The 16,137-nt window shown below is 35.6% G+C and overlaps 1 protein-coding gene across 1 annotated transcript in view; it reads left to right on the plus strand.

The window, feature by feature from the left end:
* EMB (embigin) overlaps positions 1 to 14,922 on the plus strand; it is a 44,001-nt gene extending 29,079 nt beyond the window's left edge. Inside the window, exons 4-9 of the mRNA XM_047763862.1 lie at positions 51 to 139; positions 7,868 to 7,995; positions 10,200 to 10,479; positions 11,292 to 11,325; positions 13,891 to 13,945; positions 14,517 to 14,922. Coding sequence (XP_047619818.1) covers positions 51 to 139; positions 7,868 to 7,995; positions 10,200 to 10,479; positions 11,292 to 11,325; positions 13,891 to 13,945; positions 14,517 to 14,534 — 604 coding nt within the window. The 3' untranslated portion in view covers positions 14,535 to 14,922. The remainder of the gene's footprint in view (positions 1 to 50; positions 140 to 7,867; positions 7,996 to 10,199; positions 10,480 to 11,291; positions 11,326 to 13,890; positions 13,946 to 14,516) is intronic.
* The last annotated feature ends 1,215 nt before the right edge of the window (positions 14,923 to 16,137 follow it).

Raw genomic sequence — 16,137 nt, forward strand, 5'->3', positions numbered from 1 at the left:
AGAAGTGCTTTGAGAACTAAACCTATAGTAATAACTTAAATTATCTTTAGGTTCACCATTGTTAACAGCAAGCAAATGGGAAGTTACTCTTGTTTCTTTGAAGAGAAAAAGGAACAAAGGGGCACATTTAATTTCAAAGGTCAGTACTAATAATTTATAGAATGACTTCAGCATTATATTCTTACAATTCTAAATCCTCAAATTTTAAAATTGTAATTATAATACTAAGCATAATACAGCCGAAAGAAAATCATCATATACTTCCCATTGAATCAGAAGTGGTGACCTTGAAAATGGAGATTCTCAATTTCTTCCCAGTGCTGCCTCCTCCAGATTAAAAGTACAGGTTTGAGTTTGAAAGATCAGGCTGCAAGGTTATTTCTGAGACTCTTGCATCTGTCTATTGAATTTATTTATTTGTTCAGCTCTCTAAAGTCAGAGCTTCTATAATATTCCTCTTGGTGTCTGGCTTATTATATTCCTAGACTGTGAGAATATACTTTAGTGTTCTGTATCAGTGGCTTCAGGACTTGGGATTTTAGATACCCATGAAATTTAGAAATAATAGGGAGATGCACAAAGGTTGCCTGCTTTTGATTTCGTCAAGTAAGGATAAACCTGAGAATCTAATCCACAGCTCTCTCCTGTGGGAAAAAAAAAAAAAAACAACTCAAAGTATTTTACCTATATCATCCTTAAACCAAAACTTTAAAGGTCTCAGTTTCATAATAAAGACTAGTTGTTCAAGTAGGGCAATTGTCTTCACAAAAATCCCACATTCTGTGATGGATTAGTGAATGTCACTGTCCCTGCTGGTATTGGGAAATGCAGTCTGTTGCCATATTAACTATTTTGGGCTTTGCTCCACATTAATTTCCCAGGGTACATGAGAAATTATTTTCTACTTTCCCTAAAAATTGTGAACTCTGTTTAGCTGCTCTAACAAAATATGGATACTGTCCCCAAGGTCCCATCAACAGCAGAATGGCCTGCTCTATCACTGCCATGATTTAAGATGGTTCCCTCCTTATTCCCTCCCCATATTCCCTCTCCACTCAGATTCATTTCCTTCATGTGGCTTTGTAAATGTTCCTACAGGATAAATATAATAACTCCTTCTATTTATGCGCTTTGGTCTCTGCAAAGGCAGAAACTATCATCTTTTGATTATTTTGATCATGTACATTCTCTTTTAACCTTCTTTCCTCTATTTGCCAAATTTAATCTAGTGAAGGACATATATCATATACATTTCATTCCCTTCTTTCTTTTTTTTTTTTTTTGTCTTTTCTAGGGCCGCGCCAGTGGCATATGGAGGTTCCCCGGGCTAGGAGTCTAATCAGAGCAGTAGCTGCCGGCCTACACCACAGCCACAGCAACGCCAGATCTGAGCCAAGTCTGTGACTCCACCACAGCTCATGGCAACGCTGGATCCCTAACTCACCGAGAAAGGCCGTGGATTGAAACCGCAACCTCATGGTTCCCAGTCGGATTCATTAACCACTGAGCCACAATGGGAATGCCCCTTTATTTCGTTTCATCACTTCCCTTTTTCTTTTTCTTTCTTTCTCCAGTCTTTTTTTCTCCCCATGCCACCCTAATGAGCTAACTTATGCTAAACACATGAGGACACACATGCCCACACACAAACATATAATCCTAGTAAACATTTTATTGAGGCTCTTTTAAATGTGTAAAGAAGGTCTTGAAGAAATACTTATCAAATCTTGAGGCTCAAAATGCTTCCAGGATATTCAACTTTAAAACTGCTTTTTCCCTTCTAAATAGCACTGTTTTCTAGAAGTATGTACTAGTCATGCCTGTTCAAATTATAAATATTGAATATATTACATTTTTTTGTTAGTAGTCTTATAACTAATTACTTAAATTATTATTTGTAAGTGATCATTCTGTCCTCTAATGTGAAGATTAGTGGAAGCATTTTAGTTTTCAACATACCAATACATTTAATGCCAAGAAGCCTTAAAGAAGGCCTCTTGATTCGTACCTATTTTGAGTAACTAGGTTGATGCTGGCTGGCGTCAGAAGTACTTATACAAGATCTAGGTTTGAAATCAAATGCTTGAGGAATTTAAAGAGCCACTGTATATTTACGTATTTGCTTTTCATAGTTTTCTCAAAGCAGTTTGGTTCAGTTTATTAGTTTTAGATGCCCACTTAACAATGTCACTTTTACATTGTTACACTGTTTTAAAGATTTTCCATACAATTAATAAGTTGAACCCTTCTAGATTTTATTTGGTAAAACAATAATTCTCTTTGAGTATTGCTTGGTGGAATCATTTCATTTAAATATAATTTAAAGGCATCTGAGAAAATTCATAGTTATTATTTAATTACATATTATAAGGCTTTCTGAATGGTATATGTTTTTATAAATATCCTATTTTACTCTTTTTACACATGGATTGATTATAGCTTTTGCTAAGAAGGATTATCTTACCAATTGAGTGTGGATGAAAAGCCTATTTTATCCTCTATTTAAAATTGAGCTCCCCCCACCCCCCACCAAAAAAAAAAAAAGTCCTACTGTTGACCACAGAGTCAACTAAAGTGCATGAGACTGAGTCCTTAGAGCCATTTATCAGCAAAGTCCTTCCTTCTGCCTTAGGGAAACAGGTTGATTTATTACTACAAGATTGTAAAAGGGCTTCAACATCACTGATTAGTAAGGTGCAAAAAATCTGCTGACTTTGGCTCTGGATGACAGTGTAGGAAAGACAGCAGAAGTCACACTGCTTGCAACTACTAATACGGTAGAGACTATCTTTCACCAAGAAAGATGAGTGATGATGTACAAAGTTTTTCAGTAGTGGGTCAAATATTCTGACGTAGATGCTGAAAATTTCTATAATAATCATCAATGTTAAAGATCTCTTAGTAAAAAGATGCAGAAATTTACTTGGTAGAGGAAAAGTAATACGACATAAAACTTCTTAGAAGACATGATGAGATTTGATAGTACCATGTTCTATGAAACCTGCATTGGCTCCACCCTCTCTGCTCTTTGGGAAGCATCCAAGGAGTCAAAGTTTGGCAGAGTAGAGTAATAGAATCAGTTGGAACTTCAACCTCAAACTCCAGTGGTCAAGCCTAGTTAGCTGTCTTTGACCTATATGGAAGAATCTTTTTCATAATTTCATGACACCTAAAACCTCTGAGCCAAAAATGACATAGGCTGATATTTTCTAGTCCACAAATCTGCAAATATAAATCTCTAACCTTACAGCTTCACAGGGCTTCTACTTTTCACTGAGTGGATCCTAGACCTCATCTTGCTAGACACTAGTATGAATCAGCAATTTCACCATCTTCAAACCTGGATTCTTTCAACCCCAAGGTTCTCTGTGTCCTACACTAACCAGAGTTCCAAAAGGTCAATAGGACATATTACAATGCTCTATCACTGTCCTCCTATTCACCAATATTTCTAAACATAGGCAGAAGCCCAGAAACAACCATTACCTGTAGAGTAGTTTGAACAAATTAATGTTCCCTGAGCACAGTGCATTTTGTAATTTAGATCCTTACTGCTGTTATCAGCTATATAAAGCATAATAGAGCACTGGTTAATGTCACTTGGACATTAATTTAGGGGATAGTCAAGAAAACAGAAGAGATGAAAAGAAAGTGGATTTGGGGTTTTGCTTCCCTGTGGTATATCTCAGTCACTATCAGTTATTTGTAGTCTGTACCCCAACCTTAACACTTAATTGGGATGGTTTAATAGTGTACCCATGTGTTCCTCACTCTAAACCTCATAAAATACCCAAGATTTTTTTGAAAGTGTCCTTCAGCTACCAGTTACAGGTCCCAAGCCTCTGCCGCTTAGAGGCTTACAGCAGAGGAGTGTATTTTCTGCCAGGTTTCCCCCCCCTTAAAGGTTACTTTTCTTCCACTTTTGATTCTTAGCCTGTGGGTGAATTTCAATATTTTGATCATATTTTAACACATTTTCCTGCTGAAACATGATCTGATTAATTTCTAGGAAGAAACATGCTGAAATTGAGAAACAGGATAGGTATCTGGGAGATCAACAAGCTGGGAAAGCAGAAACTGTGCTCTTACCTAGTGTTCAGTGGGACCAGTTTCACAGTCTGCCTTCAAGGCAGTGTTTGTTTTAAGGTGAGCTCAGCATAGCTCTAGAAGTAATTGCATCAGAGCCACACTATTAAAAAGCAGTGCCAAATATGTACATAGTATATCTTTCCACATGGAACTCAAGACGGGTGGCTTGGCTCCATCTGAGGTTTGGAAGGAAACTTGTGGCTTCAGAAAATAAGCCCTCCTTTAGCCAAGCTCAAATCTCTACTTAATCTGCAGGTTTTTATTTACGGCCTCTCCTAAAGTAGGGTTGATCTTTCCAAGTGGGACTTTATCCCTCAAGTCCTTCTCTATTGTCATATTTCACTTAGTAATAAAACACCACCAGATGTTGAGGATATTGGAAAGAAGTATAATTAGAAACTGGTATTGAATTGATAGTGTTTTGTCAGGAGCCCTAAGGATAACTCCATTCTCACCTGGTCCAATCATTCCTCTTCACAATGAAATTTCAAATATGGAAATATACACAATAAAGAGACACTGAAGAAAAGAAACATCTGTTATTTATTGGCCAGCTGTGGCCACAAACCTTGCTGAAATCCTTGAGTGGCTTCGTTTTCCTCAGTCAGGTCTTACTAGCCTTAAACCAAAGCAGAGTCACTTATTCTTTTACAGTTTAAGCTCAATTTGGTACTTACCACTCTAAGTAGGAGTATATATCCTCCTGAGCCACAGAAAAGATGCTGAGCATGAGGGCGAGTTATTCGTAACTCCACATTCCCAGCCCAAGAAAACAGGGCCCAAACAGTGCTCTGGAATTGACCCATCCAGTACAATCTTCCCCTCTAGGACTGGAAAACTGGGGGGTTGATGAGAGGAGGGAATTTAATACCGAGGTCACCAGGGACTTCAGGCCAGACCACTGACCAGCATTCTGCTGCCTTTGCCTTCACTGTCTAGTAAGGAAAGAGGCTCTATCATAAGGAAGAATGAAACAAAATATGACGTTCCATGGTTCAACCTAATGTAGGCCTTTAACATTGTGACATTTAAATGTATTGTCTCCTTTCTTAGAAACTTAAAATATAGTTATGTTAATATCAGTACATGTGGTCAGCCTTTTCTCTTGGATCCTAGAGCTGCTTCCAGTTTTCTTATATTGGTTATTTTCCTCCATGAGACTGATGTCTGGTCTACGAATGGCCCTGAAGGGGTAGCCACAGACTAACAAAAGTAGCTTGATCTAATAGGGCAGAACACTTATGCGAAAGACCCTCTTTTCTTTTAAAAAATGTATTATATAAAAATGTATTATTTAAAAATGTGTATTATTTAAGAATTTAGCTCATGATGTGGCATAGTATTAGTTGTTTTATTCTGCCTTTTCTTATTAAATCTAGTAAGTGGCGAATGGACCATTTCCTTTTTATTCTTAGGTTTATAATAATACATAAAGTTATTATTCTGTGTATCCTTTCTGCTCCATTTACCACACTGGAAACAATAATTTCTTTCTAACTTTTAACCACTTTCACTTCTTGTTATGGTAGGGAGCAGTAATTAGGGGGGTGTTGAATTCAAATGAATTTCCAGTTCTTTTATTCTAAGTCTCATTTCTTCTCTATTCCACATCGAGAGCTGGCCATTTTTACACATGACAATAACCCATGCTATTAAGCTGGTTAACGTAGAAAGGCTATGGGCATTACAAGTTGTAAAAAAGCTCACTTAAGAAAAGGAGTACCTACATGATCACAACAGAAGTTTAAATTTTGTGGTGTTTACAGCAAAATAATTTAGGTATTATGTTCTTGTACTTAATTCTTTACAGTAAAATTGTAAGGGAGGATATGACCTCCCTATGTCCTCAACACTAGGAACATTGAAGCTATTAGGCTAATTCAGATATTTCCTGGCCCCAAATCTTTGTCACATCATTGTCATATTGTGCGGACTACTTCAATCACTCATGATCTGACCTTTGAAATGGACATGAATTAATCACATTTCCCTTATGCTTCCTCAGCCTAATGGTGACTAACAGGGAGTATGGGACACTAGTAGCCCCTCAAAAGGAGTCCTTAGAATATCTTCCGATAAGGTCAACTCACCAATTTTTTCTGGCTGGGACAGCTTCAATCACACCAGTCACATGCGGTCACTTCTCCCACACCTTAGGAAACCCTAGTAGTACTTTGCTAGTGCTCTTAAACTATTAAGTAGCATGGTTATAAATTCTGATTAGTAGTTCACGTCTTTGGTTAATGTAAAGTTGTAGATCATTCAATTTTATCAAAACACATTTCTTTGATTATGAAAAGTATAAGAGCCATTGACTTACAGATTGCTCTGTCATCTTTCTTATGAATACTTGAACATTTACACTTTCACTGGTGATATGCCATCCTCATTTGCATCTCTTTATAATTAGCAGTGCCTCATTCAGCACTGCTGGTCAGATATTACTGATGAAGGAGAGGGTGATATGTGCAATTGTATTTAGGTCCATTTTAAACAACAAGGAAAACTGAAGACTTCTCATAGTCATTATTGCAATCTCCTAAAGATTGAACCTCTAAAGAAATCCAACCCTATCCCCCCCATACAAGTGGTTGTAGAAGTGAGAAATTCTCTAGTTATTACCAATTATTTCCCCCTTCCTCATCTTTACAATTCACACATCCAGGAAATGCCTAATTAGCTTTGGGTTGTAGAAAGTCAAGAACATTTAGAAAATGTATTTAATCTAGAAACCTAAATTTGCAATTAAAATTGATCTTTCTATTTTCCATCCTGATCCTCCCCAAAATAAAATTCAAAAATAGGATACCAAGCGACTATCAAACAATATCTATAAAATTCTTCAACATGTATTAAAAATTTAGACATAATTTCACACATTCTTTTTCTGTTGGCTAACCAAACAAAAAAGAAAAACAAAGTATGAAACCTGCTAAAATTAGTAAAAGAAAAAAAATTAGCAAAAGTCATCTTTGTTGATAAGTCTCCATCTCCAATGTGAATGTACATGTATAATACATCCTGTGAGGTCGATCAGAAAGAACTGATTCCACCATGGAGACTACTGGTTGGCTTTTTATTACTTTGCTTATGTTCTTATGTTTTAATTTTCTTTCCCAGGTTACTCATAGCCTTAAAACATTTTTTTTTCCTAAATTTAGTGGTTATTTTTATTTTTTTACTGATGGCATTTATCAGTAAGAATATCACAATGAATAAAAAATTTATCACAATGATTGTTTTTTGTTTTTACAAAACCACATGAAGGTGTTTTTTTAATCTCACTTTCTTTCCTACTCTGTAATCTTTCTCTTACATTTCCTTTGTCCCTTTCTCAACTTCCCAGATTTTCCAGCTCTTCATAAATCCATGTCAACTAATGATTTTAACTCCTGAATATTTTGTCTCCTTACTCAAGTGCCATCAAAGGGTAAACTATGAAAACAAATGTGCAAAAGTAACTTAGTAGGTGGAAGGAACAGGCTTGAAAGCATGAAGTTTCTGATCTGAAGCATGTAATAGTTTATTATAAAACTTTTCTTACTAGGCTTATTAATAGAAGACCTTTCTTCTATTTCTACATTACTGATAATTATATTGCACTATATACCCTACTACAACTATACATCCTAATTACTGTAAATTAGTTCATTTGTAGAAATAATATTACAGAAAGAAAATCTTATTAGTGGGAAAATGAAAGGAGAAAATGTCTCCAAATTGAATACATCCCTTCTATTCAAACTCAGTAACTTACATTTCTCTACATTTTCCTTAGTTCCTCAACTTAATGGAAAAAACAAACCATTGATCACATATGTCGGGGATTCAGTTGTCTTAATGTGTAAATGTAAAGACTGTTTGCCTTTAAACTGGACCTGGTACAGCAGTAATGGGAGTGTACAGGTAATACCATATTTTTTGACTTGAATAAAACAAAATAAAACTTTTGCTAAATAATAAAATTATAATATACTCAGAGTTCTTAGGACTATTTATATTTCTGTTATCTTGTTCTTTAGTATATGGTCATGAACAGTGAATGGGAGTTGTCATTTGATGTTTTTAGCATGTTACATTACATATCTGAAAATACTCTTAATGTTTCATTAGCTATTACTTTGTTTTTAGATTTAGCAATTTATTTAAATTCTATACAAGGTAGTTACATTTCATTTTTGGTTGACAAGTTTAGACATAACCCCAACCAAAATGATTTCTTTTTCTTATCATTCCATGAAAGTAATTAGAAAAAAAAAGAGTTTTCTCTTCCTGTTTCTGCCTCTGGAAACATTTATGATAGAATGCAATACAATGTTAGCATTGGAGACAAGAATGAAAATTTGGTAAAGTAATCTTAGGTTCTGGGTTCTTTAGTAAGTGTCATTGACCTCTTTTGGGCTTACAGAGACCTTAGGGAAAACCAAATACTTTAAATTCCTATTAAAGAATTAATGGCTTTTCAAAGAGCTGCTATTAAGAACAACATGAGTATTAAGAAATCACTTCTGGCTCTCTTTCTGCCTTCCAAATAGTCTCTAATAGCAGTGAAAATTAGGATATTGCCCTTTAGGGGACACCCTTCTATTGCTCTGGGGCCAGTGAACAATGAAATTAAAGTCCTATAAAGGCAATTCTAGAAGGAACAGTATGAGACACTGTAGATCTTACAGTGAAATATTAAATTCCTTATTAGACAATATTGATGCTATCATAGGTTTTTTGACAACAGAGGAAGGACTTTAAAAGGGATTCAGTGATAACACTGGTTTGAGTTTTCAAAGAAATAGCTCTAAGTCACTTAGGAATAAACTTAAAGCATTAATATTTGTACTATCTTCTTATTGATGATTAGGATAATTAATCATTCTGTGTATGTAGATATATTTTAAAAGCACGTAAACTTATAAAAACAGCCATATTTTTTGAAATGCATAGCCTAATTTATTTATACATATGTGATATTAGGCAAAAAATAGATTTAATCTAATTATGTTAAACTTTTAGAATGTAGTCTCCATTTGCTATACTAAGTTTCTCTCAATTTGGCCCTAAGCACGGGTCATATGAGAAAAGCACAAAGAAGATGGTTCAAGTCAAAACTTTAGATCGAGTTCCTTTTTTCAAAATGTAGATGAACCATTTGCATCGGACACACCTGGGGTGCTTATTAAACATGGAGTACTTTGATTTATTAGCTCTGAGTTAGAGAGAGTACATTTTTAGCAAGTGTCACAGACAATGCTGGGCACAGAGAGCCAGGTTGCTAAAATATTTTGGCAAATAATAAACTCACAGAAAGTTCTTCATCAGATAACCTCTAAGAATATTTGAATGCAGATTAGCATTATTGATCAGTGCAGTTGAGTGATAGAGCAACAAAGACATCAAATGGCCTGAGAATAAAATAAAATTATTTAAATGGATTAAATAAATTAGTGCCAAAATAACTTAGTACAGATGTTAAAAGACTAAGGAAAACCCAAGGAATCTCAGAAACCAACTTGTCTGAGAGAGAAATTCAGCTATGAAGAGACAGAAGGTTTGCAGACCACATAAAACAGGCTCATGGGGATGTCTACCATTCCTTTACATCGGCTTGAAAAGGCCTGAAGATGTCATTCTCAGTTCCAGTCTGAGGAACTCCCAATACCAGGAGCCAGTGATCTTCCTTTACAGGATTATCAGATTTAATAGTTTCATTAATAAATAGTTGATTTAATGAATGTATGCCTGCACTTGTGGAGGAGGAAGTATTTTGAACAACTATTCGGGGATTAGAATGTGAAACCTTAATAGCTGGAATTTTTCTTTATTTCTAATTGCCAGAGAATATTTATGCACAGTGACTTGCACACTGTAGTTTCAAACACTCAGTGCTAAGTACTTAAAGCAGAGCATACTTTTCTTTTGTTGGCTACCTCAGAGATTAAACTCTGATAAGACTTGAGCTCTGTTATGTATAACTTCTCACAAATTTTAATATGTCTTTTCTAGTAAGCATTTTTTTTTTGGCAATATCTTATAGCTTTCACTCAAAACTAGATCATTCAGGACATGTATCTTTATGTAATATGATAGGGATGGATTTTAATGTCTCCTTATACTAGGTTCCTGTTGGTGTTCAAACAAACGATAAGTATGTGATCAATGGAAAAAACGCTAATGAAACAAGGCTCAAGATAATGCAACTTTCAGAGGAAGATCAGGGATCCTACTGGTGCCATGCAATATTCCAATTAGGCGAGAGTGAAGAACACATTGAACTTGTCGTGCTGAGTTATTTGGTACCCCTCAAAGCATTTCTTGCAATAGCTGCTGAGGTTGTTCTTTTAGTGGCTATTATTCTACTTTGTGAAATGTATACCCAAAAGAGAAAGAAGCCATCAGGTAGGATTTCTTTTTTTGGATAACATTCTCATGTTATGATTTAATACATTACAGTGACTCTAGAGTTTTTGGGAAAAGTCTAACTTTTGTTATTTGTGGTGGTATTTATGTTAATATCAATGGTTACAGTGAGCTACGAGTTTATATTGATCTTCCTGTTTCAACTTCTTAAAAATTTTTAGTGTTAAAATATACCCTTTTTTTCCCCTTTGATGTTACTGGTACCAACACATCAATTAAGTAATATGTACTTCGGTACTGGAATGTTAGGAAATTCTGTAGAAGTTTATATAAAAGATCTCAAAAACAATTATTCTTTCACTTAACTCATTTTTTTAACTCATTTTTAAAAGTTTTATCAAATATTCTGGAGTTATATTCAGAATATCAAATATTCTGTCAGTTTTTTGTTTTCATAGCCTGTGCCTGATGGATTACAGGCTGAGAAACCAATCGTCCCCTAAGAAAATTCATCCTACATTCTTTTTTCCCTGATTTTATACTAAATTGTTAATAACCTAAATAATTACAAATCAGTTGATCCTGTTTTGGCAAACCCAGGCACAACACTATGCTTGTTCAAAACTCCAGATAGTTTTGCCGTCGGGCGAGCAGGGAAGGAGGTAGACATGCTGGAGGTGCAGCCGTCTAAAGGAGCACGCCTCTCTCTGTCTCTTTCTCTCATTTCAGAGCAGGAAAACAGCACAGGCATTTGGGGGTGTTGAATTCAGGGGAAAGCTGATTTGAACATTTATGCTCCATTAAGAATAATAAACCAATCTTACTGGTTCAATTTTTCTTTTGTTACACAGATGATGGGAAAGAATTTGAACAAATTGAACAGCTGTAAGTATTATTTTTTTACAGTTTAATTTTCACTTAAGTAAAATACAGTTAAATATGAAATTAAATAAAATGTCTGCAGTTAGAGAAAAAAGAGTACAAAGTATGTGTGTTATCTTCTGTATATGTCCATGCTGTGGTAAAGAGTGGCATCTGGCATTCATCTGCTTTCAGTAGAATCCCCCTCCACCACTTACTTTCACTTGTCCATGCTTCACTTTCCTCCTCAAAAAATGGGTTTAATAATGTTACTTACCACATAAGTTTTTTGGATTAAATGACTTTCTGTATGTAAAAATGCTTAGCACAGGCTTGGATGCACAGAAGGCACTCAGTAAGCAAAAGAAAGTATTATTTGAGCAAAGTAATGATTCTCAACCCATCTATATTTTTGATTTTAAGGATGCTCTTTAAAAATACAGTTACTCAGGGAGTTCCCATTGTGGTTCAACGGGTTATGAACCTGACTAGTATCCACGAGAATGTGGTTTGGATACCTGGCCTCGCCCAGTGGGTTAAGGATCCAGTGGGTTAAGGATCCATTGCCATGAGCTGTGGTGTGGGTCGCAGATGTGGCTCCGATTCAAGTCTGGTGTTGCTATGGCTGTGGTGTAGGCTAGCAGCTGTAGCTCCGATTCAAGTCCTAGCCTGGGAACTTCTATATGCTACAGGTGCAGCCGTGAAGAGCTAAAACAAAAACAAAAACAAAAAAACAGTTACTCAGATCTAACTAGATCTCTCAGATCAAAATGTCTGGAATTGGTGCCTGGTCATCTGTATTTCAGTGTCTATCACTGATTCTGATTCTCTATCATACTGAAAATTACTGAGATAGAATTCTATTATTATTTTTGAAAGAACATACACCGTGCCACTATTTCTCTTATGGTATCCTTTGTTTAGAGTTGAACTGAACATGAAAAAAACTGGGAAGAAAATTATTAGGGATATCGTTTGGTTTGGTGAAGGTGGGAGTTGTTGGTTCTACCAAGCCAGAGAATTGAAAGTAGAGCCCACTGCAGGAGGTGCCCCCAAATGGGCTTAAAGTCCAAGTAACAGAACCAAGGGCTGTGGGCCAGAACATGAGATGATATTAAAGTATCCAAAAGAAACCTGGGAAATAGGTGGTCTGAACAACTCTTACCAACCCATGACACTTGAAGTTTATCTTCATTAGTCAACAGGGGCTTGCTCTGAGGTGTGAGTGCTATAGCCACAGTTCACGAGCCAGAGGGAGGCAGACAGTTGTCATGTAGATATTCATAAACATTAAATAGTTACTCATGGCAGGCAAAATATACCAACAGGATATGAGCTTCTAAATTAAGGATATAAAATAATTGTATCAAGAGTTCCGTAACTCAAGAAAGGAAAAAAGTATTGTTTCAGAATCAGAGATTCTCATTATTGTAGGGGATTTGAACCTCTTTATGGAGAACGTGGACATCTTGTTTATATTGATTTGAATGTTTTATCTTTCTGGTTCCCATGTATTGATTACCTTTCCTGTTCTTGGTTTCCTATAAAAAACATGACAGTCATTCAGATATTTGAAACAGTTACAACACCGCCTGGATTCTTTTGTTCTCCCAGCTCAGTCTCCCCAGTGCTTCCATCCATTCCCCTGCAGTCACATTTCTCATCTTTAGGTTATTTCAGTGTCTTCAGATTTAACACAAGAATCAAGGGTAACTACACTCATTTAGAGCAACCTTTTACCAATGCTTTTTCAGAATTTTTAGCTAGAGGATAAATTTTTCTTTACAGGGAATATTATTTATCAATACATTTTATACATGATGTTTATATATGTTTTTATATACCAGAGATTCATGGAGTTTCTTGGTGAAAAATGACTTTTAAAAATAATTCTAAGTGTATTACATCAAGACAAGCTAGTCATTTTCAACAGTTCAATGAGGAGCTCACTCATTTATCTGAACCACCCAGATATTTAACCCACACAATCTCACCTACTCACCCCCTCCCCCAGATTTTGAGATAATTGATTAGGTGGCTGAATTTATTATCTGGGTACTAACTTAATGAGCTCCAGCCTGCTCATAAGGTCTAGAAGGATATTAATTATGTATCCTTGTAACTTAGTTTAGTCTTTCTTGTCTTAAGAATCGAGAACGCATTGTGGCCTTACTCTGGTGCATACTGGATAGATAAAGAACCACATTTAACCTCTAATTCAGTGTAACGAGCATGTTCAATTACAGAACCTCTATCTCACATATTGGATGAGCTCCTGATTGGCTATTATCATTCATGTGTCAAAGCAACATATAAATTATGGCCACATACTCATGATTGGGGAGAAGTAGTTCTCTCTCTGCATAAAATAAACAAGGCTTTATCACTGTGATCTGTGGCAACAGTTGCTCTCCAAGCAATGGCATGCAAACAAAGTCAGCATTATGAGTAAAATATTTTTCAGAAGAATGAATTCTGTCTTCATTGACCTTTTACATTTTACCTGATCGGTCATGTGATAGGTGGTGTACTGACTTAATTGTATGCAATGTAATCATACAGTAATTGTCTTTTTTGTTTTCCATACAGGAAATCCGATGATAGCAATGGTATAGAAAATAATGCCACCAGGCACAGAAAGAATGTAAGCTGCTTCCAAATGATATTCCAAATAAAAGCTAAAATTCAATATGCATAAGCTATCTATTAATTCATCTACCATTTTTAGTTTCACAAAAGACCTAGTCATTCACTATGTGCTTGGATATGTTTTTCTTACATTATAGGGGAATATACAGTTATATACAAATAAATGGCATATTTTTTCTATCATAGAACATGTAACAACCAACCTAAAAGTAAATCTACTGCACTGCAGATATATATATATATATATATTTTGTCACCACAGGCTAGTTTCTTTTACAACTTTTATACAGTCTTATTATTATCCTATATTATTCTCATAGATTCCCATATACTTGGTGCTGTGAATGAACTGGTATTAGTTTACTTTCTTTCCTGATTAGAATCAAAATTTTCATAGTTCATCAACTGTTTTTTCCCCTGAGTATTCAGAATAAGAACTCTTGGGTTTGGCAGTAGTTTGTATCACCTCTTCCCAGAAATTTTTGCTTTGCTAAAGTGGGACAATGAATTATTACAGAATAATCAGGATATGCTAATTATGCTTCATTATGTTTTATGTAACTCAGGAATCTGTGAGCCAGTGAATGCGAAACATCATGTCAAGAGCCATGGAGCCATGGGAAGATGTACAAAGAGTCTGGATTTCAGCTTTGTTTATGCTTCCTGTTAAGAACACCCAGAATTTTTTTTTTTAAAAGATAATAAGTTTATGCAAAATGCTCAGCAGTAGCTTTGTAAATAATAATATGCTATTTCAGATCTAAAGATGTATTTTCATTCTGTAATTATTTTACATTAAAGCAAGGTAAATTGTATTAAATATGTTCTATGAGCTGTAACCCAGGATAACTAATTTTATTCTGGTTCTCAAGGGACACAAAGAACAGACACCAGCAAAACTAAATAGTACACAGAACTACTGTCACTTAAGACCTGTTAATAACCAAAGAATTCATTAAAGACTAAGCTTTTGCCATTTGTCTTAAAAAGTTTTTTCTCAATCATGTTTACTATGTATAGAAGTATTTGTTATACTTTTCATGTAAAGTTCATCCTTCAGTCATATTGAAAAAAAAAATGTCCTCAATGGGAAATGAGTACTTTCTGCCTTTGTTAGTGATGGTTACTCTACAATCTCCACAAGAAAAAATACTTTCCCCCCAAAATACTGGTTTAAAGCAAGGAAATAAAAAACCATACTCTTGCCCAAATCTCCATCACCACAAAAGCAGATTTCTCAATCTTATCTCACTCATCGCCACTGCTTTTCCCACACCAGGTTAAAGTGATTGTTAGTCTTTATGAAGAGCTTTTTTTTTTTTTTTGCTTTTTAGGGCCGCACCTGTGACATATGGAAGTTCCCAGGCTCGGAGCTGCAGCTGCCAGCCTACGCTGAGCCACAGCAATGCCATATCGAGCCGTGTCTGCAACTGACACCACAGCTCATGACAATGCTGGATCCCTGACCCATTGAGTGAGGCCAGGAATCAAACCCACAATCTCATGGATACTAGTCATATTTGTTTCCACTGCACCACAATGGGAACTCTCTGGAGAGCATTTTTTTAAAGCCATGGGTTTGGGATTACTTAAGTTATAACTGGTGTTGATGTTGTAGGGTGTGGGTCCATACAGTCACAATATAGCACTGCTATAGGCATGCTTCTGTGCTTCATGGTTTCCTAGTGTCCATGACTGTCTAAATTCCTAAAAATGTGTTATCAGTGTTTTATGATACTAATGACTTTATATGAAGTCCAGAAGTACCAAAGTACCTCCATACTGTTGCAAATGTCTTAGACTTTTCTTAAAAAATAGAATACTTCACTTCTATTGCATATATAACTGAACTATTTTACAAAAATCACTGTAACCAAATCCAAAGACATCTGTTAGACATGAAAAGTCATCAGTGGCTTTGTATGGAATATTAATATCATATGGCAGGACTGGGTTAGGTTGAAGAAGATGATGTGAAACTTGCTGGGGGTCCTTGGTGCTGGTGAGTCCATTGTCCACCTGCTCACAGTACAGCAAGGTTCAGAACAATCATAGGCAGAGGGAAGAGTGTAGGATGGCAAAGAACCCATAATCTTGGTGACTAGAGGGTTAAAGCTTGGAAAAGAGGAGTTCCATTATTTGAAAAAAATACTTCACAGAAATTTACACAATGCTCTGGCTGAGAAA

This window comes from Phacochoerus africanus, chromosome 1, assembly GCF_016906955.1.
Source record: "Phacochoerus africanus isolate WHEZ1 chromosome 1, ROS_Pafr_v1, whole genome shotgun sequence".
Classification (NCBI taxonomy): domain Eukaryota; kingdom Metazoa; phylum Chordata; class Mammalia; order Artiodactyla; family Suidae; genus Phacochoerus; species Phacochoerus africanus.